We start from the raw sequence: 25,831 nt of genomic DNA on the forward strand, positions 1-25,831 counted from the left end.
CGCCCCCGACCTGCGCCGCGCTCACGCTTGACGCGTGCGCGGGACTCTCCGCGGCCCATGCTCCTTCCTGGCTTTTGTTGTGCGTCCCTCCCTGTGTCCCCCACCGGCGGGGCGGTTTGCACTTCCGCTTCCGGTTGCTGCTGCCTGGCTTGGTCTGACTGGCCCAAGGAGAGAGGGTGAGGGGGGTTGGGGATCGGTGGGGTAATGGGGGGGTCACTGAGGGGAGGGGGGTTGGGGATCGGTGGGGTAATGGGGGGGTCACTGAGGGGAGGGGGGATCAGTGGGGTAATGGGGGGGTCACTGGGAGAGGGGGATGGGGATCAGTGGGGTAATTGGGGGGGTCACTGAGGGGAGGGGGGATCAGTGGGGTAATGGGGTCACTGGGAGAGGGGGATGGGGATCAGTGGGGTAATGGGGGGGTCACTGAGGGGAGGGGGGATCAGTGGGGTAATGGGGGGTCACTGGGAGAGGGGGATGGGGATCAGTGGGGTAATGGGGGGTCACTGGGGGAGAGGGATGGGGATCAGTGGGGTAATGGGGGGTCACTGGGGGGAGGGGGATGGGGATCAGTGGGGTAATGGGATCAGTGGGGGAGAGGAGATCAGTGGGGTAATGGGGGATCTGAGGGGGATGGGGATCAGTGAGATAATGGGGAGATCAGAGAGTGAGGGGGTTGGAGGATCAGTGGGGTAATGGGGGGATCAGTGGGGTAATGGAGGGCGGATCAGTGGGAGAGGGGGCTGGGGGATGGGATAGGAGATCAGTGCAGGAGGCAGTGTCAGGGTGATGGGTATCAGTGGAAGGGATGGACGGGAGATCAGTGTGAGAGAGATGGGGGGATTAGTAGGGGGAATGGATGGGGATCAGTGGGGGACGGAGATGTTGGGATGGGGATCAGTGGAGGAGGAAGCTTTGAGATAGAAGAGGGTCAGTGTGGGAAGAAGGCATTAGGAAGGGGAGGGGACCAGTGGGTGGAGGGGGTATAGAGGGGAGGAGATGGGGGAGTGCTGGGTAGGGATGGGGGAAGAGCAATCACTGAGGGGGTTGGGGGTTGATCCATGGTAGGGGTGGGGGAGCAGCACTGGTGAGGGTTGGTCAGTGAGGGAGGGCAGAGGAGGGGTTCAGGAGGGAAGGGATATTGCTGAAGTAGCTGGTGAAAAAGGAGATCATTGGGTGAATGAGGGGGAGGGATGATCTTGAGGGGGAGAAGCATCACTGAAGAGGTTATGGGTTCATGTGGGAGGGGATGAGCAAGAGGAGGGGGTCAGCACAATATATCATTTCTAAAAAACCCACAAAGAACAAGACACTTCACTACACCTGCATCCCCCCCCCCCCCCCGGGGAGAGGATGAGAGAACAAACATGGGGCAGATGTGGGTGCCGTCGCTTAATGCGTAACTGGAAGGCGCCCAGACATGGTGTTGAGGTTACGACCCGGACAGACACTAGACTCGGCTGTAGCAGGGAGTATGAGTGGAGCAGGACGCACGAATGAAGCACTTGGGGGTCAGTGGTTGGGAGGGGGGGAATCATGGAGTCAGAGTGGGCTGGGACTGGGGGAGTTTTGTCAGTAAACTCCTCTCAGCTTCTGTGGAGATGGGGGCATTGGCAGTGCCCCAGATGCCCACCAGATACACACTTTTACCTTCAATGGGCTGCTGCCAGGACGAAAACGACCATTTCTAACACCCTTTGCTGCACTACGGCTGGGGCTGTGAACGCCGAACACATTTTTAAAATCCCAGTTACCTTTCGCCATTTGGGCTCTTTCACTTTCTGTTTCTCGGGTACTAGCACAAAGCTTGTTTGGTTGCATCTCCAGCACTTCACTGGAAGGTTTCAATCCAAATTAAAATGGGTTATGCTGAAGGAGTGAAAGCAATGCCATATGTACTTCTGCACATGTTGGAGCTTTGGTCTTTTACACACCCCGTGTATGTTCCCTAAACCTACATTTTGTTTGGGTATTTTCCACACGCAGGGATAAGGAACCGGACCAAACCCCAAAGATGAGTCTTTTGTCATTGGTTGGTTGATAAACCGTCTAACGAACAGTCAGATGCCACCCATCCAAATTTCTCGTGGTTGTATCTGCAGCCATAGTGCCACAAACTGACCTCTTCAGATCACAGGCTGAGCAGGGTTGGGTCAGTTTCACACTGTAATGTAAAGCCTACAAGACAAACTCAGTGGGTTGGTTCCCTGTAATGTGGTCGGATATTTACTAGGTGTTTTCCCCTCTGGGGAAAAGTCCCGGGGGCCCATGTGCTTTTCTACTGCCAGTGTCAATTTTCAGATGAGACATAAAATGGAGACCTTGATCATTCCTATAAACGTAAGTGTGTTAGTCCTGATGGCCTGGCCAAAGCCCCGAATCTCAGTCCTCCCTGTACTTTCAGCTGGCTGCAGGATTTTTCTTTACTTCCTGGCCTAATCTGTGGTGTAGCATGGCCGTGCCAATGGCTACCACCAAGGTGGGGGCATGGAGTGATTCTAATGCGGGGAGAGTTTCTCAAGGACTTTAAGATCCCTCTGTAAATTAGAATTCTTCTGATGAGGAGTGGAAATGTTCTTGATTTTCTGTTTCAGGTGAGGGCGTAAGCCTCTGTCGAGCAGTGTGTAAGGGGCTGGCTGCTTGAGGGGTGAAAGAGACTAGGGCCCCTCCTTCCCTCCTCCTCATGTTTGCTGCCTTCCTCCAGAACCCACCATGTCGGATTTGATCATAAACTTGGACTTGGGGCTCCAGCAGGTTCCCAAGAGGGGAACCGACAGCAACCAGAAACACCAGCGCTTTGTGAAACGGCGCCGTTTCCTGGAGAGCAGAGGTTTTCTGAAGCAGAAGCAGCTGCCACCGCCATCTCAGCATCATCCTCCCAAAGGCCAAGTCTCCCATCAGAACTCCAGCTCCTGGGAGAGGACCAAGAAGAAGTGGCTCGCCGAGGATCAGAACTCTTTCCAGACAGATGGGCTTTCCCATCAGCCAAAAATCTTCCCCAAGGCAAATAACCATTGTCGCTTTGCCCAGCCTGGCGCCACCACGGACTCTGGCTCCCCTCTGCCTTGTTTTCCATCAGGAGCAAGGAAAGTGGCGTGTAGATCAGCTAAGGCCAGTGGGACTCCTGGGAACCACAGCACCCGTGCCCTTGCTGGCGTGCAGAAAGCCAGCCTGCTGAGCGAGTATGACAGCGGCCTACCCCCAGTGCCCCAGCCGGGCAAGCCCAGCAAAGTGGTGGCCATCGACTGCGAGATGGTGGGTACGGGCCCCGGCGGCCGGATCAGCGACCTGGCCAGGTGCAGCATCGTGAGTTACCATGGCGACGTGGTGTATGACAAGTACATCCGGCCCGTCGACCCCATCACTGACTACCGGACCCGATGGAGCGGCATCAAAAAACATCACATGAAGAATGCCACCCCGTTCAAAATGGCCCAGAAAGAGGTAAGTGCCCAGGGCATCGGCTGGGCTGGCAGGGATTCAGTAGGGGGCGCTCTCCTCTGTCAGCCAGTGCCCATCCCGTGCCCTGGCCAGGAGCACCGCAATGAGCTTGACTCAGGAGGCTTTCTCTTCGGAGTCAGGTTGGGGTAAAGGTTTCCAGTGCCTCTGGGAGCTGCCCTTAAGAAGCCTTAAGTCCCTGCCCTGCTGGTCCTCGGGGGCCCTTTGCTTCTCCATGGCTGGCATGAGGCCATCCTTTCCTCAGGTCTATGAGCCCGGATCTCTGCTACGGCCTGTACGCACTGCCGTAATAAGAGAGCCAAAGGGCCGGGAGGTATGGGTACTCAGCAGCTCTGAGGAACAGGCCCTTTGCGGCTACACTAGAGATTTGAACCCATGTTGAGCTCTCACTGGCTGTCCCCAGGCAGTCAGCACCTCCACACTAGCCGTGCCCAAGGGGGCCAGTGTCCCATGCTGAGCCCTCTGCTTAAACACCCTCTCTGCCCACTGAGCTGCACTGTCTCTGCTTATAACCTGTTTTGTCAAAAGCCCCCTAGAGGGCGCTCCAACCCTCTCTGTAATCAAATGTGCTGATGCCTTTTATTTTTTTGTTCCCTCTGATACTTCTCCTCATGTCTAATTTGGTGGTGGGTGCTGGGTTTCCCAGTGTCAGCTCTGGGCATCTGCGTCTCGGAGGCTTTTCGGCACCTTGTGGAACGGTCCAGGGAGCAGCCGCTTAGAGCGGCATTACTAGCAAAGCTCAAAGCAGCGCAACGCTCTAAAGCAAAGGCAAAAGGGTCTGGGCACACTGGTGTGAAATAAGCAGACAGGCAGAGCTTGCAGACAAAGCTGGTTCACTGCTGGAACCAGAGACCAGAGGATCTTGGGGTGGTTCGGGAGCAGCGCGGGTGATCAGTAGGGGGCGCTCTCCCCTCTGAGCCAGCGTTGCCCCCGATCAGACGGCTGCGGCATGCGCCTTGTTGCCTGAGCATTGGTCCCCGGCGTTCCCAGCCCCTGAGCTGCCCTGGTTCTCTCTCAGATCCTGAAGCTCCTAGCGGGGAAGATCGTGGTCGGCCACGCCATCCACAACGACTTCAAGGCGCTGAAGTATTTCCACCCGAAATCAGTGACCAGGGACACGTCAAAAATCCCCCTGCTGAACCGCAAGGCTGGCTTCCCGGAGAACGAGTCGGCCTCACTGAAACGCCTCACCAAGCAGCTCCTGCACAAAGACATCCAGGTACCCTCTGCCTCTGGGACAGGCCCCCAGGCACCAGCCACGCCCGTGCTTAGCCATGCCCCAGGCTGTGCAGGCAGTCCTAGAAATCTGGGCCCAGGCCCACGTCTTCTCTCTTCCCTGCTGCCTGTGCTGTGTCTGGTCACTTCCCCATCCTGAAAGTCCCCCCGGTTCTCAGCATCATCCACAGGGGGTCGCTCTAGAGCACAGCTGCTCCTTCAAGGAGATGCGCCCTCCAGAAGCCAAGGGAGAACAAGGTCCCTCCATGGAAGAATAAAGTGTTGTCCCCTGGCTGGCCAGGGGGTGTCACCAGAGAGTGAGGTGAGGCATTTCCTCTCCCAGGAGTTGCTTTCTGTGTGGCCTAGTGGATAGAGCACAGGACTGGGGCCCATGAATTCTAGTCCCAGCTCTGTCACTAGGTGACCTTGGGCAAGTCATGTCCCCTGTCTAGGACTCAGTTACCCCATCTGTGCAATTGGGCTAATGAGGTCGGCATTAGTAATGCCCAGTGCCGCAGCACGTTCTGGGTGTGCTGATCACCTGGGGAAGCAGCCAGTGAGGATCAGAGCTCTCGGCCGGTCATACTGGCTAATGCCCCTGATTCTAACACCCCCCGTGGATCGTCTCTCTCTTCCCTTGTTCTCTGCAGGTCGGCAAAAATGGCCACTCCTCGGTGGAAGATGCCAAAGCCACCATGGAGCTGTACCGGGTGATTGAAGCCGAGTGGGAGAGGCAGCTGGCGCTGAATCCCGAGCAGGAGTGAGTGGCCTTGGGGCCCGCCCCCGTGCTGCCGAGGAAGGAGCAGACCCCGAACCCCAGAGCAAGCGAAAAGGGGGGCTCAGCAAAACGCAGGGTGGGAGGATCCTAGGCCAGGCCGGGGAGTAGGATACGGACCAGCTGCCTGGGGCCAGTGAAAGCAGGCGAGGGGGAGGCGGGCAGGCAGCTGGAGCCTGGTGCAGCGTTTCTGACACAGGCGGGAGTCAGAGGCGTGAGGAAGTAGCAGCCGTCACACGTCGCCTCCAGGTCTCTGCCAGCACACGGCCCTCACCAAGGGCTGTCTTTTCTGTCCTGTCTTAGCCCCAGAGGGGAACTCCCAGCTGGGGCACCCACACTTTGCTCACCCCCCCAGGCGTTCCCTGCCCGGATCAAACCGTGGGCTCTGCTGGCTGCCCCTCGTGTCCTAGAACCCACTTGGTCCAGGCCTCCAGGTGGCATTCGTGCCCTCTTCCCAGGTGGACAGGTCCTGCATCACGTTCTCATTCTGATCTGATTTCCATAGGGGGCACGGGCCAGCCGGTGAGTTTGAATCAGACCTTTAGGGGAGAAGATCTCTGGGGCTGAAAGCGACACCAGTAAATAAACATCTCTGAAGGTCCTTTCCCTGGGAAGGTTTCTGTGGCACCCCAGTGGTGTTTGGTGGCTTCCCCACCCCTTCAGCTTTATTTTGGATCAGAAGTAAGGGACTCTCAGAGTTCCCCCACCCTGGGGTGCAGGGGAGATGGGTTGATGCAGCTGTTTGTGAGACTCAGAGCCTCTAAGGGGCCTGAGGAACGGCCCTGCAGAGCCCCAGCTGGTCGGTCAGCGGCCCTCCGCTGGTACTGTGCAGATCTATCCCAGAGAATCGCGTCCCAAATTCCTAGATCCTGGGCATCAGGGCCCCATGCCGCCTGCCATTGCCTGGGGATGAGATTCAATCCTCCCCGGCCTGTTCCCTCCTTGGCCTCTCTGCTGAGGCTGGCAGTTACTGCTGGAGACGGTGGTGGCTTGTTAATGTGGGCAGTGGGTTGAGACCCACCAAACTCATCTCACACAGGGAGAAGGACTCTGCTGAGATGCCCAGCCTGGGCTAGACTCGGCAGCATCCAGCAGTGAGGCTCTGTACCCCGTCTTCGGCCCCCTGAGCCAGCTGGCACCATCCCATGATGGTGGCCTCTCTAAGGCAGCATGGGGTCGCTTGGAAATCTCCATTAGAGGCCACAGCCTCAGCTGACTCATCTCTGCCCCTCCCTTGCTTCTGCACAGGACCGTGCCTCAGCCTGGGGGAATCCCTCTGGGGTGGCAGCCCGTAGCCGCTGCCCTCCCTGCCTTGAGTTCAGCGAAGGCCCTGATCTTCTGGCTCTAGCCAGGAGGCGCTCTACTACGATTCCCATCAGTCTCTGGAGCAGGGCTTGGCTGAGCGTGGAACATAGGGCAGGAATGTCACTGCGGTGCTGTGGTTTTGGGTGGCCCCAATTTCGAGACAGCAATGGGTGGGATCTTTGATGTAGAGCAGCGTCCGATCCGCAGTGCCCGGAGACAGGGCACCAGACAGAGACAGACTTCTGGGCCTGTTCCAGTAGGCAGGACAAGGGTAGCAGACGCACAGTCTGGATGAGCTTAAGGAAATCAACGGAGATATCCGCTCCCCCAAACAACCCCCCAGTCTCCAGACTGTGCCAAACAGGGAGGGATGAAGGGAGGAGCTTCTTCAGAGACAAGTCTGCAGGAGAGGAAGCATGGTCTAGCAGTTAAAGCAGCCGCCCAGGGGATTGGGAGAGTGGGGTTCTCATCGCTGGGGTCATTCTGGGACGGATTCAGCTCTCATTTACATGGGCATAAGTCCCTTTGACTTCAATGGAGCTACTCCTGATTTACACTGATGTGTCTGAGAAGCGGCTCGGGCCCAATGGGTGGCCTCGTGCAAGTTGCGCTCATGCTCTGTGCCTCAGTTTCCCCACCTGTAAAATGGGGGGGATGATCCTGACCACCTCGGGGTGCTGTGAGTAGAGCTGGCAAACGATTTCCAAACCCACCACTCTTCATGAATTGGACACCATTTTGGCCGGTCACAAAATGGCCCAAGGTGGGGGGCGGTAGTGGTGTTGCCCTGTACTTAGGGCACTCATCCGAGAGGTGGGGGAGACAGGATCAGATTCCCACTTCTGAAACAGACCTGAAACGGCCTTTTTGCCACTGAACCCCAAAAGTTAATTATTCGCCCTGCTGTAGTTGTGAAGTAAAGTCCTTTGAGATCCTTTACCGCGAAGGGCAATAAAAGACGACTCTCATTTGGCAGCTTGAATTTCAATCTCAGATCTCGTTCAAATAGATTGGCACTGACTTCTTTAAAGGGCCGGATCCTCTGGCATGGTTATTTCCAGCAGTGCAAAGTGGGGGTGAAATGCTGTCTGTTCCGAGCCGGTTCTGTTTCCCCCCTGCTTTGTACTGGTGTCGGTGATGACAGGAGCAGCAGAGTGCTGGACAACCGGATCCCAGCTCGAGCAGTGGGGCAGGGCTGGTGTCAGCTCTGGGGCTCTGTGGTTGAGCCGCTCGGTGAGAGGGCTTGCCCAGGTAATGGTTACTTGAATCCGTCTTTGCCGTTGTGCTCAGACCAAACCCTTTGTCTGGGGAGTGGAGCATGGTGCTTTTCACATAAGTGTACAGCTCCGTGCGCGAACATCTTCCAAAATCAGAATGTTTCCGGGTCCTTTAATCCCTGCTGCAATGAACCGCTTGGTCCTTTGCGGGAGAGCTGGGTTGTTTGAAAATAAAATGTGTCACTTTCGAAATCACTTGTAAAAAAACAAATCCTAAAAGATCAATCCATTTCTGCTTCTGCAGTGGTGGGGTGCTCACAACAGGCTCAGAATATCTGCTGGGGAGCTGTAGGTTTCGTTCTCGCTAGGGGCACTCTACAGTTCCCATCAGACACCGGGGCTGGGCTTGACAGTGCTGTGTTATCAGGGCAAGATCCGGGGGTGGCGTGTAGGTAGCACCGATTTCTAGGCACCCAAAGACAGCCACGCTCTCTGCCTAGGTGGAGACTTGTAGGCGGCTCGGTGGAGCTGTAGTGCAGGAGCGCTGGCTAGTGGCGTGTTCTCTGAGATTTTCAAAAGCAGCCTGTGATTTTTAGGGTGCTGCTGTTTTGTGGGATGCAACTTGAGACACCTTAGAAAGGGGCTGGTTTTCGCGCAGGCCCCTTGCGGGGGTCTCCACTTGGGCCCATTCACTGGTCAGTTTTAAAAACATCATAGAATATCAGGGTTGGAAGGGACCTCAGGAGGTATCTAGTCCAACCCCCTGCTCAAAGCAGGACCAATCCCAACTAAATCATCCCCGCCAGGGCTTTGTCAAGCCTGACCTTAAAAACTTCTAAGGAAGGAGATTCCACCACCTCCCTAGGTAACGCATTCCAGTGTTTCACCACCGTCCTAGTAAAAAAGTTTTTCCTAATATCCAAACTAAACCTCCCCCACTGCAACTTGAGACCATTACTCCTCGTCCTGTCATCAGCTACCACTGAGAACAGTCTAGCTCCATCCTCTTTGGAACCCCCTTTCTGGTAGTTGAAAGCAGCTATCAAATCCCCCCTCATTCTTCTCTTCCGCAGACTAAACAATCCCAGTTCCCTCAGCCTCTCCTCATAAGTCATGTGTTCCAGTCCCCTAATCATTTTTGTTGCCCTCCGCTGGACTCTTTCCAATTTTTCCACATCCTTCTTGTAGTGTGGGGCCCCAAACTGGACACAGTACTCCAGATGAGGCCTCACCAGTGTCGAATAGAGGGGAACGATCACGTCCCTCGATCTGCTGGCAATGCCCCTACTTCTACAGCCCCAAATGCCATTAGCCTTCTTGGTAACAACTGCACGCTGTTGACTCATATCCAGCTTCTCGTCCTCTATAACCCCTAGGTCCTTTTCTGCAGAACTGCTCCCAAGCCATTCGGTCCCTAGTCATCTTCCCCTCCTCCCCAGCGTCACCTGACTTCGTCCAAACTAGCCAGACCAGGCCCGGCCTCCCTGCTCCCACCAAGGCCGTCTGAGTGCTGTTATGGGCGGTAATTCTCCCCTGCCACTTGGGGTCACTGTAACCCAAGGAACTGGGAAGAGCTGTGCAGCGGTGGCAAACCCTGGATCCTAACGGATCCTTCGGGGGGCACCATTCCCTGCTCTGGGGGTTCCCTGCGCCCCCAGCCATGCCTCGCTCCCGGTTTGTGGGGGGAGAAGCAGGGGACCGAGGCCCAGCGGTGAGCTCTGGAAGAGGCGCACGTGAAGTAGCCTTCGTCCGAAGACAGAGGGACGCAGATTGCGTCTCAGCCCAGGATGCCCCGCTCGGGAGCGTGGAGGGAAGGATGCACCGACTGAGTTCAGAGGGTCCCCGGAAGAGAACCATCAACCCACCAGTGATTGTAGTCCACTCCCTGAACAGAACCTGCCCCAGGGGGTCAGTAAAACCCACGGCGCAGCAGGGACAGAGGATGCGTAGCCTTGTGGTTAGAGCACCAGTATGGGACTCCAGAGAGCTGGGTTCAGTTGACCTGGAGTTGAGTCACATGCTCAGGTTCCTGATGCCCAGCTACCGTGGTGATGGGCACCCTTATGAAACTCTTGCTTTTGACGGCGTTGCCTGTTCTCGGGTCTGTACAGTGCCTGGCACAACGGGGTCCTGATCTCGGTTGGGGTCTATGCAGTGCCTGGCACAACAGGGCCCTGATCTCAGTTGAGGTCTGTGCAGCGCCTGGCACAATGGGGGGCCCTGATCTCGTTGGGGTCTGTGTAGCGCCAGGCACAATGGGGGGCCCTGATCTCAGTTGGGATCTGTGTAGTGCCTGGCACAATGGGACCCTGATCTTGGTTGGGGTCTGTACAGCGCCTGGCACAATGGGGGGCCCTGATCTCGGTCGGGGTCTGTGCAGCGCCTGGCACAGTGGGGCCCTGTTTTTGGTTGGGATCTGTACAGCCCCCAGGGGTGGGATCTTGGTCAGGCCTTGAGGTGCTACTGTCACTCTCCCCAGTGTCTTTGCTAAGCCAAAGTGAACTGTGTGGCGGCCTCCCCTTGTACCAGCTCCCCTGGCTCCCCAGTCAAACCGGGGGAACCAGGAGGAAATCCCTGCCTGCACCACTTCCCCCCAGGTGCGCAGAGAGGAAATGATACATGGGCTTCTTTAAAAATCTGGAGCTCTTGTTCAGACTCCCAGCGAATTAGGGGCTCTGATCAGGTCCAGGTGGGGCCAGGCTAATGCAGCTGCAACCTAGGGCAGGGTTTTGATTCCAATCAGGCCCAGGGCTGCCTGGATTTTGGCTGAATTCCTTCTTGCAAGTGTGTGTGTGTGTGGCGGAGGGGATGATGGGGAAAGGGGAGGAAGTTGGGGTCTGTAAGAGAAAGGGGGAGGAGGGTGCGTGATGCAGGGGCAGTGTGTGTATTGGGGAGGGGGTATATGGGCATGGATGGAAGGGGGATGCGGGTGGGGAGGGGAATGCATCGGGAGAAGGGGGGCGGGATAGAGGGGTGTAGGGCAGGGTGTAGAAAGATGGCGGGGTGTATGTGTGGGGAGGCGGGTGTATAATGGGGGGATATTCACACTAGTAGGGCAAGTTGATGAAATCCAAGGGCCTGTGCTCCCCCAACCCCCGCCAATCTCTCCCATCTCTGCCCCCCCCAGAGCTGGGCTGTGCTCTGACCTCCCCCTGACAGCTGAGGCTGAGCAGACCCTGGAGTTGCTGGGGGTGGGGGGAGTATTTCCCACATCTTTGTTGCACTGGGGCTCAGCGCCTGGATCCCCTTGATGTTGCTTTTCCAAATCTAAACCAGTCCGGGAGGGGAGTCAGCGAAGGGACAGCGGGGGATGAGGGGGGGCATGGTTGCAACAGCAGCTTTGCATGCCGGGCAGGGCTGCTGGAACAAAGCAACACAATCCCACCCCCCCATGCACAGTGCCAGAGTTACGGGGTGGTTTGGCAGGGCTGGGATAGCAGGGGGCTGGGGGTCAGGACTGTGGGGCATCGGCTGAACTGGGGAGGAGGTGGGGGTCCCAGAACTGGAGCAGCAGGGCCAGCACTATGGCCAGGGGCCGAATAGACCAGAGGGACTGAACTCCCCCCTGGCCCTGCAGAAGCTGCCCTTCCAGTGAGGGCCCCTTGGCAGGCTGATGTCTTTTCGGGGAGGGGGTATGCCCTGTACTGCCCACCCTCTGTAGGCTCAGCCCCGGGGCCTTCACCCCTGCTCTGAACTCCTTGGGCAGGAGAAAAAACCTCCACAGAACAGCCCTGTTCCCGGGCTCCCCATGAGAGCGGCCGTGGGGCATCTGCGGCCGCTGAGATGTCCTGCAGGGATTCTGTGGCCCCCGGGTGCAGCGCTGGGGAGCGTAGGGGCCACTAGCCCCCTGGCCAGAGCCCTCTCTCGAAGCTGCCACCATAGGCGCTCGTTAGCGGGAGACGGGAACGATTATAACATCTTAGTGCGGTCACAGCCGGGGGGGTCTGGGGAGCTGTTCCCAGCCCTGGGAGTTTGAGCGAGTGGTTAGAGCAGGGAACTGGGAGCCAGGATTCCTGGGTTCGATGCCCAGCTCTGGGAGTGGATGTGATTAAGCAGTTAGAGCATGTGGCCGCAGGAGATCCTACTCCTTCTCGACGTTGGATATAGACCCCAGGCATCCTGACTCCCAGCTCCCTTGTCTTCACCCACACGCGGCGCCGACAGCCCCCAGGATGCTGCAGGCTGGGGTGGCCGAGCGAGCCAGGGGCTGATGGTGATTCCAGGTGGCTGGCCCCGCTCCAGCCCTCGCAGAATGGGCTGCGGGACTCTGAGCCAGCCGGGAAATAGCAAGATGAGGAGCTTTTCCATGGGAAGCATTTTGCATCCTCCCCCTCAACCTCCCTGCCTTGCTGGCTGCAGAGCCGAGGGGAAGGGCAAGCTGGCTTTTAGGGGGGTGGGGGTGGCTGCAGCTCCTGGACTGAGCTGTCGCGGGGCAACACTAGCGACAAGAGCAACGGGAGATGAGAGTTGAAGGCACCGGTCTCCATGCAGCCCCTAGTGCTGTGTGGGCGGCAAATGCCCCCCAGGGCTCCTGTCAGTGCTGGGGGCTGATTCTCAGTGATGCCGTCAGCCTGCTGGGGACAGTGGGTGGAAACAGCCCCCTAAAAATCCCCACTCCACCCTATGCAGGTGTGGAACTGGGGGAAGGCCCCTGCACCCACTCTGCTCCAGCACCCTATAGAAGGGGCATGGCCAGAGCCCTCGCTGCTGTGGCTACTCCCTGCCTACTCCTTTACACAGGGAGCCAAGTGTAAATTAGAGCAGCCCAGAGGCTGCTCTGACTGACACCAGGGCTGGGCTGTACAGCCCCATACAGGGAATGCAGAGGGGGCCTAAAGCTACCTTAACCTGCACCCCCAAAAGCACAGGGACGGGGCAACATGGAACAGAGGCCTGTGTTTTTTCCTTTGGGCCTGATCCTGATGTAAATCAGGAGCAACTCCATTCCCTTTAACCCCTTCTCTCCTGCAGTTCCCTCAAACCCTCCCCCTGAAATCACGCTCCCTCCACCTGCCTGCCGGGCCCCCTCGTCCCTTTGCCTTTGCAATTCCTCTGCTGTCCAGATGCCTGTCCAGATGCCCCTCCGCCTGCCCCATAGCAATGACGGCCTTTCCCCCGAGACGCGGCCCCGACAAGTTAGAACAGGGGGATTTCTCTTGTCTGCACAATGGGACAAGCCAACCCCCTTTCTGGGGGGCCATGTTCTAACCTTGGGGGAGACACAGGCTAGGGGGCTCCAGATGGCTCCCCTGGCCATGAAAGGACTGTCTGCACATCAGTCAACCCCCAGCCGGTACCCAGCCTCAGCGCCCGAGGGCAGCTGACATGGGCTCAGGTCACGGGGCTAAACCTTGCAGTGTGGATGTGCGGGCTCTGATTGCAGGGCAGATGTACCCACAGGCGAGCTGAACGTGGGTTATCCTGACTGGGGTTAAACAGGGAGATGCTGACGAGAGAGGGGGGGAGGTGTCTTGAGCCTTTCCCCTCCCCTGGTGTTTGGCGCCTAGCTCTGCTTCTCCATTAACAGGGGAAGTCAGTCATTGGGGTACCTACGGGTGAGTCCCGATCCAGTAGATGTGCTCGGAGGGGGCCTGCCAGATTAGGCCCCACGGATGATGTCACACACACCAGCTGGTGGGGGGAGTGGGGACGGGACCTCCCTTTAGCCTGGTGAGTAGGGAGCTCAGCTGGCATGGGGGAGACCCCAGTACAAATCCCTCACTCTGCCTGATGAGACAGGATTCAGGGTGCGAGCCCTAACCCCTGGGCAAGGGGCTATCCGCCCTCAGTCTCTCCCAATCAAATGGTCCCACTGTAATTAAATAGTTGAATAATTAACTAGGAAGAAGAGCTAGGGTGTCTCCCTAGTCAGTGGTGAGGGCACGCACTGGAGAGGGGGAAGGTCCTCACCAGGCATAGGGGGGACTGGGCCCAGGGGTGTCCCAGGTGAGTACCCGCACAGCTGGGCTATAAGGGAGGTGGACGTTTCCCTCCTTCCCCCCCCCCCGAGCTGTGTGCTTGGGGTGTCTGCTCTGAGGGCCCCGAGCCGGTAGGTGGCTGCTGAGACACCGACTAGATCAGGCTTCACGGGTAAGGTGGGCGGCCGAACGCCCAGCCTGGTGCCTGGATCGCTCAGGTGGGAGCTGAGGGTCTGGGCGCCCAGACCCGGAGATGCCTGGGGTCCTTTGGCTGCAAAGTCGTAGGCACTGAGCGAATTTAGGAGCCGGCAGGTTCGGCAGGACCGTGGATCGCAGCGGGATCTCAGAACGGGACATAGCCGCCTGAGTGAAGCCCATCCCGAGCCTCTCTGGCTCTCAGGTCCCCTCTGGAAAAGGGGGCCGGTTTTCCTTTGTCTGCTTTGATTGCAAGCTCTGCTGGGCAGGAACTGTCTGTACAGCACCCAGCACAGTGGGACCCTGATCTTGATGATCAGGTGCCCTTCGTATGGGGACAGGGCTGTGGGGATAAATACAGAAAAGGTTCGGAGGAGCCCAGATGCTACAGTGATGGTCACTCTGGGTAGATAGGTAGCCCTGGGGAAGGTGTGAGGCTAGGACTCAGAGCCAGCTCCTCAAAGGGATTTGGGTTCCTAGGAGTTAGTAGCCTAGATACTTTCCCGGATTGGGGCCTACGTCCCCAGCAGGGGTGGAACAGAACCCAGATTTTCAGAGTCCCGGCCCTGAACCCTAGGAAACGAGCCAGTTCCCCTAGGCGGAAGAGCTGAGCTAATACCCTCCCCTGGATAAATCAGCTGCAAGCCCTGGCCTGTCTGAAGTGCTCGGAGGGGGAAGCTGTGTTCAGGCAGTGAGGGGATGCAGGCGTGCAAGTAAGAGTGGTGGTGTGATTAATTAGGGAGGTGCTCCTTCCCCGCAGAGAGAGATGGCTCCTGCTGATAGCACCTAACCCCCTCTGACTTGGCTTTTGATCTCCCTGTTGCCTGTCACATCCGGGAGCCAACTTCACCTTGGAACTTCTTAAGCTGTGAATCAGGATGGTTTTCGAGATTAGTGTGTTTTGCCTCAAGCAGTGGTTTGTGGGGGTGGGCTGGGAGCCAGGACCACTGGCTTCTATTCCCAGCTCTGCAGTTCTGAGTGTGATCTGGTGGTTAGAGTATAAGACTGAGAGTCAAGACTCCCGGGTGTGTCTGCAGCTCTGGGAGGGAAGTGGGGTCTAGTGGTTAGAGCAGGGGACTAGGCTCCTGGGTTCCACACCCTGGTTTCCTACTGACTTTCTGTGGCAGCTGCTCAAGTTGCCGCTCCGTGCCTCAGTTTCCCTATTATAAATTAGAGATCATATTTCCCTACCTTGCTGGGGTAAGTTCAGGCTAGTTAGGAAGGGGAGCGTTGGCTGTTAAGGCCGTGTACAGTCGTGGAATACTGTGCCAGGCATGGGATCGGTCATTCCTTTCACTACAGCTCTGTCCTCCTGTGGTGAGGTGTGACAGCCCTTTTATCAACCCTCCTCCGCAGAGTTCAGTCACCCAGCACTAAAATGCAGCCACCTCTTGGGTGGGACACAGTACTGGCTTAACAGCCCTCAGCAACGCTACACAGGGTTCACTCATCCAACACTGAAATGCAGCTGCCTCTGGGGCGTGGCAGCGGTTTTACAGTATTTCGCAATGCTACACAACAAAGGGAAATCTGGGGCATAGAATTAATCTAATTAGAATTTGGCCAGGAAATCGGTGTGCTGAAGGGAACGGCCCGGTGACCCCTCTTTAAAAATGTCTTCCATAAAATACATCTGTCTAATGTTTGCGTCCAACTTTTTCTTAGCCGATTTGCTGAGGATTTCCAGGGCCTAGTATGCACCAAGTGGGGGGCAGGATGGATTCTGTCAGGCAGCTCTTCAGGCATCACCAGTCACCCGCCAGCATCTGCTTCCCCAGGACCTCTTTCCTCTTGTGCCTCCCGCCTGTTACAAATGAGCTTCCCCCGCCCAACCCGCAAACCCTGACACAGGTTGTGCCAGAGGGGCTGACAGCCTGGCTAAGTGTTGATGAAAGATGGCTTGGCGGGGCACTGGGGGGAAAGGGGAACCCACCGTGCAGTTACGATAACCTTCCCTGCTGTCAGGCCAGGCAGGCCATGTGTGAAAATCTATGGAAACTCCAGCTGATGGAAAGGTGGCGTTGTGCCGCAGTGAGCTCAGTCGGGGGGTGCTCTCCTCTGGGTCAGTTCTGACCCCCGGGTCCCGCAAGGTGCCCTGTCGCAGGGAGCAATATCTTCCCTTTCAGAGGAGATGAGAAACCGGCTCTGATCCCTTTTGCTCTGGAAAGACCAACACCCGCCGGAGGTCCTCGGAGCCGACACCGCCGGCGTACCTGAATTTCCAGGGGGTTATTTTTATTTATATTTAGGCTCAGCCGAATTCCACTGCTCGAATCCCGATGTTTATTTTTAAGCACGTTTTCAGATTTTTATTCCGTTTACGTTTTCACTATGCTGCAAAATAGTGGGCTGTGTGGGGCCTGATGCCATCATTATGTATTGACCAGAGATGTTGAGACTGAAAAAGTTAAAGCGACCTACCGGGTGCCGCTCCTCCAGCCCCTTTGAGGCCAGCCTGATGACACATTTTGCACACGTGAAGGCGGGACTCTAAGAAGTTTTCAGGTGGCGTTTTTCTTACCTTGCCAGACTGTCAATTTCAATGATCATGTGGGCTTGGGTGTGTCCGGCTAAACTGGTGTTTGTCAATAACAATCAAAGGCTTCCAAGCCTGGTTATGTTTCAGTAGCACAAAGAGATCAGCTCCCCGTTGTGCCGGGCTCTGGACAGACACTCTGAGACAGCCCCTGCCCCAACCCGCTTGCAGACTAAGCGGACAAAGGGAGGCTTACGATCTCTATTCGGCAGAGGGAAAGTGGAGGGCCGGAGGGATGAGGGGAAGCTGGGGCAGAGCTGGGGTTTAAAGCCAGTGCCCATCTGCTGCCTAAAACACAAAGCTATTCTTTTGTCCTCAGAGTGTCTCCAGTCTGTCTTTACCTTTGCACAGCACTGGATGAAACCCAGCAAGTGCTTTACAAACAGCACCAGTTTCCCCCCCCACCCCTTTGCCTGCTCATCTTGCATGCCCTGACCCCAGGAATAAATGAAACAAGCCATAAGGCAAATAACTTGGGGTCAGGTTCCTGCTGCCCCTTACTCCAAACTCAAGCGGACCACCTCTGTGCCGATCCGCCTTCTCCTGGAGCCTTTGATCTGTATAGGTTTGTGGGTGTCCTCCATCCCTCCAGAGTCATAACAAAGAATCCTATCTGAGAGCTGCTCAGGACGCTGCCAGGAAAGACCCCGGGCTCAGCTTTTGTTTGCTTAAGTGTTTTCAATCTCCCCTGTGCGGTGGGAATGGCTGGGCTGGCGTGAAGGTTAGAAACAGGCCCTGTTTACCCTCTGTCCTCACCCTCGGGGCCCCCCGAACAATGAAAAGTGAAAACACCCGCCCAGCGTTATGATTGTAAAACCTTGGGACATGCCAAACTAATTAGGGCCTCTGGCTAGCTTCTTTCACATCTGCAGGGTTTCTCACGCCACTTGGGGAGCTGCATTCGGGGGTGGGGGCTGCGTGGCTAGGGGTGGTGGGGGGCATTGGAAACAGGATACAGAGTCTGTCACCTTAAGGTCACCGGTTTGAATCTGAGCCGGGCTGGGTATGAGTAAAAACTGTCGCAGATTTGTTCGGTGACTTGTGTGAAATGAGTTGGGGGGCAGGAGGGTTTGTCTCAGATGGCCCCTTCACTGAACAGGGGACCCCAGGGCACCCCCATGATGCTTGTGGGTCCAGATGTCAGGGGGGTGGGAGGAAGGCTGGTCCAGTGGTTAGGACGCTAGCCTGCAAAGCAGGTGACAAAGGTTCCAGTCCCTGCTCTGCCACAGACTTTAGACCTGCTCTGTGCCTCAGTTTCCCCATCTGCACAATGAGGATAATAACGCTGCCCTGCCCCACAGGGTGCTGTGAGGATAAATACATCAAAGAAAGTAAGGTTCTTGGATACTTGTACAGCCCCTAGCACCGTAATAGTGGAAGCCTTAGATAAAAGCAATTGGCTCCCCAGCCTGTTGCACCCGGTCTGGCTGTGATAGAGGGACCCCCTGTTAGTGGCTGGGCACGGGAGCGTCATGGGGAGAGAATGAGCTGCATAGAAAAACAGGGCTGCTGTCTGTGAGGCTGGGCTTCCGGGGAGCAGATGCAGACGGCCCCAGGAGAACAGAGATCTTGCAGTGCCCACATCCAGTCCCCGCATCTAGTGCCCCTGCCTGGCTGGAAATAGATTCCAAGGCCAGAAGGGACCAACATGATCCTCTGGTCTGACCCTCCTGCGAAGCACAAGCCAGAGAACGTCCCCACACTAATGCCCAGGGCAGATCTTTAAGAATGGAGCCGCCCCTTGGTCAATTGTTCCAATGGTTAAGAATTCCCACTGTTAAACATGTACAGTCTGGATCTGTCTAGCTGCAGCTGCTGGCTCATGGGAGCCCTTTCTCTGCTAGATTGAAGAGCCCATTAATTCCCTGTTTAGGGACCTTAATCAAGTCACCCCTTCACCTTCTCGTCATTAACCTAAATAGATGGAGCTCCTTGAGTCTATCACTGGAAGGCAGGTTTTCAAATCTCTCCCGGGGCTTTTCTCCGAACCCGCTGTGATTTATCCCTCTTGAATTGTGGGCACCAGGACTGGACACAGGATCCTAGCAGCGGTCGCACCAGTGGCAAGTACAGAGGCAAAATAACCTTCTGCTCCTACTCAAGATTCTTCTGTTTCTGCATCCCAGGGTCACTTTAGCCCTCTTGGCCCAGCAGCTCGCTGGGAGCTCCTGCTCAGCTGATTATCCCCTGCAACCCTCAGATCTTTTCCAGGGTCCCTTTTCCATAAAGGACTTTCCAGGCTGTTCTTCAGCTGTGGCGAGCGAACAGCAGCACGGCCCAATGGGTAAGTCTAGCCTGCGAGTGAGGAGTCCTAGTCCGAGCTCTACCCCTCCCCTGCTGTATGACCTTTGTCATGGCCCTGCTCTGTGCTTCAGTTTCCCCTTTCCCTTTTTGGGCTGTTCAGGCGGTGAGCTCACTGGGGCAGGAACTGTCTTGCTCCATGTCTGTGCAGCGCCTGGCGCGAAGGGGCTCTGAGCTCAGCTATGACTTCTCTGGACAAGACTGTACCACAAACAATAACACAGTCATTGACCCAGAGCCTCTTGCAATTGCTGGATGCTGCCTGGGTGGGGCTTACCCCCCTGCTCCATGTCCCAAAGGAAGGAGATGCTGTCCTTTATCCAAGGTCTCTGCTAACATGGTCTCACATTTTGAGCATCAGGATAAATCGCTGACTCTGAACAAGTCACCCCTGGCTTACCGGCTAGGCATGGAATCCCAGATCACCCAGAGACTGCCTGCTCCTGCTGCCTCTAAGGTGTGTCTGCATTGTGTGCTGTCAATCAATCAGGTGTGGCCCAGGGGCCTTTACAAACACAGTTCTTTCCCCTTCCCTCTGGCCAAGTTTTTTCCTTGGTAACTGCCGGAGCAGTAAAGCTAGAGAGGGGGAAATCTGTCAGCAATTGCACTCTGCCGTGGTGCCAAAAACAACACCCCCTGCCTGGACTTATGGTAACAATGCAAAGGTAAGGGGGATGTGTGGAGGGGCTGGTGGGATGTGTTACAGTCTGGGGTTATCGTGGCTTAGCCAGCGAACGCATCCAACTTAATGGAGGGTGTTGGCCAGAGGCCCTGGTGATGGGAGCAGAACTCCAGAGCCCGCGTGTGATCCTTCCGTCAGCTAGTCTTCGGGGAAACCCCATCTGGTGACCTATATAGCCCAGCCTAGAAGCCAGAGAGAGCAGTAAGGTCTATTCTAGCAGCCCCCTTCATATTCATCACAGCCCAGCCCTTCTTCTTTCCTATCACTAGGGGTGGTACAGGCAGCTGTAGGCTTTGGTAGTGTTTGATGTGGTGGCTGCATTTAGCTCAGGGGGTTTTCTAGCCCTGGAACTGAAGCTCTGGAAAAGCAGGGAGCCTGCCAGGGGATGTTCTTGTACAGCTTGCTGTATTCTCTGGCCAGCAAGGGTATCTCGGAGTCTCCCTCCCTCCTTGCCAGCACAGAGAGCTGGCTCAGTATCGGCAGCCCCAAGTGTTTAGAATTCATGAGTTGGGCCCCTAATGTTGAGATCGGCTTAACAAACGTTGGGTTCTTTTTATTTGCCGTTTGGTGTCCGAGCCTTGAGGGGGCCCACGCTTTCCAGCTTGGCTCTTCTTTTCTTTAAATGGAAGCTGAGACTCTGCCCTAACCACATGAATCCAGGAGCTGGGGACTAAAGGGCATCGCCAAATATGGTGGAAGCTGGCAAGCGATGGGTGGAGGAAAAAAATGCAAACTGACAGGAGCTGCTGTCCAAAGCTCCTCCTCCATCTGCTCACCCCTCCTTCTGGGGTGAACAGTTGGGCTTTGCAGTGGGACCTGAAGGTTCCCAGGTGTTCGCTGTGGTGGAGCAGCAGGGGATGTGAGCTGTAGAAAGTGCTGTAATGTTAGAAGTACCCTCAGTGCTGGTAAGACGCGCAAAATGGTTCTCCCGGCCACTGAAGATCCTTGGTGCCTTCTTGTGTGTGCAAGAGTTGGGGGCTTTAACGCCAGAGAGCTGGCCTAATTCCAAAATGTGTCATTACGTTTCACCTCCATAACTCCTCTCTGCTTTCAGTTGTCTCCAAACACGCCCAGCTTCCTGGCCTGAGCTGTTGCTGGGCACTGTTAAACAGCTGTTGTCTCCCACCCCAGAGATTGCTGCATTTCAGTGATGAGTGAATGATCCCTGTGCCATGTTCTGTGTGGCTGTTGTATGGCTACCATGCCCCACCCCAGAGGTGGCTGCATTTCAGGGACAGGTTTGTAAAATCTTTGCCTCTAGATAAATTCAGGACCCATTAGCTGTACCACCCAGGAGGAATTTAAAACATTCCCCTTCAGAGTCATACTCCTGTGTATCAGGTCCTGGGAGATTTTTACTTTGATTGTTAGCTGCTGCAAACATATCACACCCACAAAGGAAACATGGCTTTTGCATTTATATTCAATTTCTGTGGCATTTCATGGTCTGGGATGTTTGTAGCATAGATTTTTTCCTGTTACCATGGTGCGATAGTTAAACTGAACTAAGCAGTGGTACTTAAAGCATCCAACCTTCCAGATGTTGGACCTTATTAGAGGAATAATGGAGAAGTGAAATAGATGTTAAAACAATTGATGCCCAGAAATATTTCAGCCGTTGGAAAGGACCCACTAGCCACAACATAGTTGGAATAGTTAGTGCATATATCCAGGGGTCAGAGGAAGTGTATGGGAGACCAGATGTGGAGAAGGAAATGTTCTGGTGATGGATGGAGGTACTTCATGTGGGGACATGTAACAGAGGAATGGGTTAGCTAGCTCAGGTGTTCCAGCATCTTTCCCAGCCTGTTCAGGGGTTCAAAGCTAGCCCCAGCGCAGTGGTGATTAAAAGTTGTTTGAGAACAACTGTTCAGCTGCCAAGTTCCACCTCAGAGGTTGCTGCATTGCACTGATGGAAGGGCTATCCCTCTGGAGGAAAGCTGTGGCAGTTGCTTAAGCACAGGGAGGAAGGGTGGTGTTTGACTCAAGAGCCCTGGGCTTGGTTGCTGGCTCTGCCTCAGGCTCCCTGCCTGGGTAAATTACTTCATCTCTCCCTGTGCCTCAGTTTCCCCTCCCAATAATGAAACTTCCTGTCTTCACAGTGAGAGAAATGGCAGCCTGACAGAGAAAGGTGCTGTGGGGGGGAGCCCTCTCAATGCTGCAAACACCTCCCTCAATGTTGTCCCGGACAAGGTGGCAAACTTGGCCACTGGCAGAGGTGACCCATGGCCGGCTGCCACAGTTACCAGATGACCATTCTGCAGGTGCTGGGTGGGCATTGGTTTGGCTGGGACACTGGGGACCGGCGCTAATCTAAAGAGCCAGGACTGCCGACTGGTACAGCATGTCCAACGCAGCATCTCGGCCCCGAAACAGATGGGGACCTGTGACACACACGCTCACCAGTGGGTTGCAGCTGTATGGGACACCTTCTCCTCTAAAGCCATGGCGTCTGGTGTGTCCTCTTTGACCCTCTGAGCTTGGAGTGCTGCTTGAGTCATGACAAATAACCCACCTTGGCAGCATTCAGTTGGGCAGCTGAGCTAGCACTGCAGGGAGTTTCTTAGGTGTGACGAAGTGGGGATCGTTTGTAATATTTTTAGGGCGCCTGTGTCTGCCTCAGTTTCCCCTATATGTGCATGGTTACTGAGTGGGTGGACAAGGGCTGTCTGCTCTCGGGGCAGGCTAGGACACCAGTGAGAATGGCGCTTAGCTGACTGGCGTTTATGCCGCACATCAGTGGAGCAGCTGAGAAGACCATGGCAAATCCAGTCGCCCAGATGCCTCGCAATCTACAACCCAGAGGGATCTGGACGTTCCCGCCTCAGGGTGGCCGAGCAGCATTTCCCCAGCTGGAGGGCAAAGGACCGGGAGGTGAGGTGGGGGATCCGAGCTTGCTGCTGGAAGGAGTCAGGACTCTCAGCTGGAGTCAGAGGAAGGAGGCCAAGCAGAGGGTCAGACAGAGCTCGAACCAAGGGCTAACCACATTGGATCACGCTTTAACCTTCTCTGTGCTACTCTCAGGACTTCCCAGGCTGTGTCCCAGATGACGAATAAACCCTAAAGTTCTGACAGCAGCTGTGCGCGCATCTCCGCAGATGCTGGGCGAGGGGCGTGACTCCCCGAAGAGCGTACGAGTCTCCTTCGGCATCTGTCTCAGTGGCCCTCGCTGACTGGAGTTCGCGGTGTGAAGCAGGGGTGCTGCTGGCCCAGAGGGCCAGTTTTAAGGAGGTGGTGAAGCCACCTGGCCCTACCCTGGAGGGAGTGTGAGACTCGTAGGCGGGGGTCTGGCACTGGCGGGCCCCTCCCAGACACTGTTCCAAAGCTGGGGCCATGTCCTGGATCTGTGCTAAAAGCCTAGCGAAATCGGACCCAGGGGCCTTCTATCGTGCTGCCTCTGGCTGTCACCTAGAAAGAGCATGACTGCGCTAATTAGCATCCAAAGGTTCCCACAGCACGCTGCGTGTTAGATTATACCCAGCCCTGGGTATGTAGAAATCACTATCAGGGCCAGGAAATAAAGTTTATTCTCTTCCTAACCCTCCAGTGTGTTATGCCTTCGTTACAAGCTGTTGCCACCCCGGCGGTGCAGCTGTCCCTGCGGCTGAGCGCGCTGGCTGGCCTTGGGGTCACTATGTGCTTTGGAACACGCAGTGCAGGAGAGAGTAAGGGAGGAAGCCCATGAAGGCAGGAGGAGCCTAGGGTCAGATCGTGGCTTTAAATCTTGCAGAGAAAGTACCACTAGCGTTGCAGAGAGCCTCACCGCCACGAATGGATTTGACCCTCCCAGCACCCCTGGGGGGGCAGGGTTTGCTCTTATCCCCGTTTTACAGATGGGGGACTGAGGGCTAAAGAGATTCGGTGACTTGCCCAGGGACTGTGGCTAAGCTGAGAATTCAGCCCAGTTCTCCTGCGTCCCAGCTTCATGCACCATCCCTTAGACTCCCCCACCCCCCCCAGGGGTATGAGAAGTTGCTCTTCCGTTCCCTATCAGGGCATGGGTTGGATGGACCTACTGGATATCCAACGCCTGCTGCCTTCGTGACCTCCCAACGAGTCTCTGATCCAGTCGAGCTCAGCAGGGGTGGTGATAAGGCGATAGCAGAGGAGGTTACTTGCCCCACTGCTCCAGGGAATGTGTAACTTGGGTGGCGTTATGTCTGGGTAACAACCCCTCCCTGGGTAAGCAGCGGGGAGCAGGACCTTCTGCCACTTCCTGAGTGAAGTGACGTGCACAGCAAGTTGGGGCAGAGCCAGGAACAGATCCCACGTCTCCCAAACCCCAGTCCAGAGACTTAACCGCGGGGCTATCCTTCCCCTTTCTCTGGCCGTGCTCTCCTGATCAGCTCTCAGCTGGATCCCACACAGCGGCCCGTCGTGGTGCAAGGAAGAGGGCTGAGCAGCGCTCGTGCCGGAGCGACCCAGAAGTGAAATGGACGAGCACCACGACCTGTTTTGCATAATACCCGTTCTCAAAGGTGAACCGCGTTACATGGCTCCTGCTTCTTCAGCCCAGCTCCATCCAAGGCTTGGGTGGTTCCTCGGGCATGCCCATGGTCTCTCTAAGGCCTGGTCTATGTTAGGAAATTAAGGCAGTATAACTACATCGCTATGGGGTGAAAAAAATTCACACCCCTGAAAGACGCTGTTAACTCGACCTAACCAGCAGTGTAGACAGTACTAGGCTGATGGGAGAAGTCTCCTGTTCACCTAGCTGTCACCCCTCGGGGAGGCAGAAGGGTAGCGTCTTCGCTGAAGCCGCACCCCTGCGGTGTTTTACATGTAGACAAGACCTACGAAGCTGCACTGGGATGATCTTAATACAGAACTGTGCGCAGAAGGGCTCGGCAGGCCTTCAGAAAGTGCTCAGCTCCTGGTTAGCCACCGAAATAAGCGGCCCGATCTTTCAAAGAGCTCAGGGCCTCGGGCGCTGAGCTCCTCTCGCAATCTGGCTCTCGTGGTAGGTCCTGAGGCCGAGAATATCTGGCCACCGGTGTCTTGTTCTATAGCGATGGCGACTGGTCCTGCTACAGCACCGCCCGTCTGAGGAGCTGTAGGGATGCCAGGACTGTCCTGGAGTCTCCAGGAATTAGAGTCCTCTTTAATTGAAGATTATGTCATGTGATGAAACCTCCAGGAATACGTCCAACCCAAACGGGCAACCCTAGATCTCCCTGGGCTTTCCAAAAGGATGGGTGGGGCTGGTTTTCCTGAGGCCCTGCCAGGAATTGGCTGGAGGTGACAACCTCTAATGGAAGGTTTAATAGCCATGCCCTGGAGCGGAATGTAGGAATTAACAGACCCATGTGCCATTCAGTCCAGTTTCTGGTCTGTAAGGCCTTGTCTAAATGGCGGGGGAGGAGAGGGCCAAGGTATCTAGCACTGAGGTTTTTGCACACTAACTGTTGCAGCTGAGAGAACCTGCAATACTTGCGTCCTCATGGCCAGCTGTTTCCTACTTCGTTACGTCTACACAGCGGGGACTTAGTCTGGAGTAAAGCATTCTGGAGAGGTACCTCATGGTGCTTTGCCTTGTTGCTGAGCTCTATGCATTCTGGGATGTTTCTTGCTGAGGGGGTACATAGTGGAAGCAACTGGAATTCTGGGACATAGGAGGATCAAACTCAAAAATTCCCAGATTCAGAGGGAGGCACAAGAAACTTCTTCACGAGCAACTATGGAATAATCTTGCCCATGGAAGAAATTTCTTCCGAAGCCCCGGCGGTTGGAGCTCCAACCCAAAGAATCGAGGGTGACTAGTGCTTTCACAGACATCTAGGGCTGGATTCTCACCTGGGATAAATCCACCTCTGAAGTCAATGGCACTCTAGCAGTTCACGCTGGCTGAGGATCCGGCTCCAAAGGCAGCTGCATGCCCATACCGGACACGTGTCCACCAAACCCTAATCTGCTGGGTTACAACTTTACGATCAAATGTTCCTCGAACATGAACTAACCAAACATATTAATTCAACTGTTAAAACCACATTCACTCTCGCAGCCTTTGAGGGTAAGCTTTATTTTTGTTATTCAAGCTGCTGAAAGCCATTTGATAAAGACACACACGTGATGGTTCAAGGTTTATGGTCTCATCTGGAAGGATTTATGGCCGCCTGTGACAGAGATCCATCTTAGTGGCTCCAGAAATGTAGCAACTTGGGGATTCATTCTGTAGCCATCTGCAGCAGCCTGGGACTCGGGGACTGACTTCTGCGTTCTTTCCTGGCTCTC

The 25,831-nt window shown here is 55.7% G+C and overlaps 1 protein-coding gene across 6 annotated transcripts in view; it reads left to right on the forward strand.

Moving 5' to 3' along the window:
* Positions 1-54: 54 nt before the first annotated feature.
* Positions 55-25,831, forward strand: part of ISG20L2 (interferon stimulated exonuclease gene 20 like 2) — a 43,573-nt gene continuing 17,796 nt past the window's right edge. Inside the window, exons 1-5 of one of the 6 annotated variants that reach the window (XM_084613497.1) lie at positions 55-176; positions 2,592-3,441; positions 4,475-4,675; positions 5,322-5,431; positions 21,703-23,139. In XM_084613497.1, coding sequence (XP_084469623.1) covers positions 2,710-3,441; positions 4,475-4,675; positions 5,322-5,431; positions 21,703-21,853 — 1,194 coding nt within the window. In that variant the 5' untranslated portion in view covers positions 55-176; positions 2,592-2,709 and the 3' untranslated portion in view covers positions 21,854-23,139. Of the gene's footprint in view, positions 177-2,591; positions 3,442-4,474; positions 4,676-5,321; positions 7,734-21,702; positions 23,140-25,831 lie in introns of those variants that run through there. The other 5 variants (XM_084613500.1, XM_084613499.1, XM_084613498.1 and 2 more) reach the window with 5 other exon arrangements.

Source organism: Lepidochelys olivacea (genome assembly GCF_965140295.1).
Source record: "Lepidochelys olivacea isolate rLepOli2 genome assembly, chromosome: 24".
Classification (NCBI taxonomy): domain Eukaryota; kingdom Metazoa; phylum Chordata; order Testudines; family Cheloniidae; genus Lepidochelys; species Lepidochelys olivacea.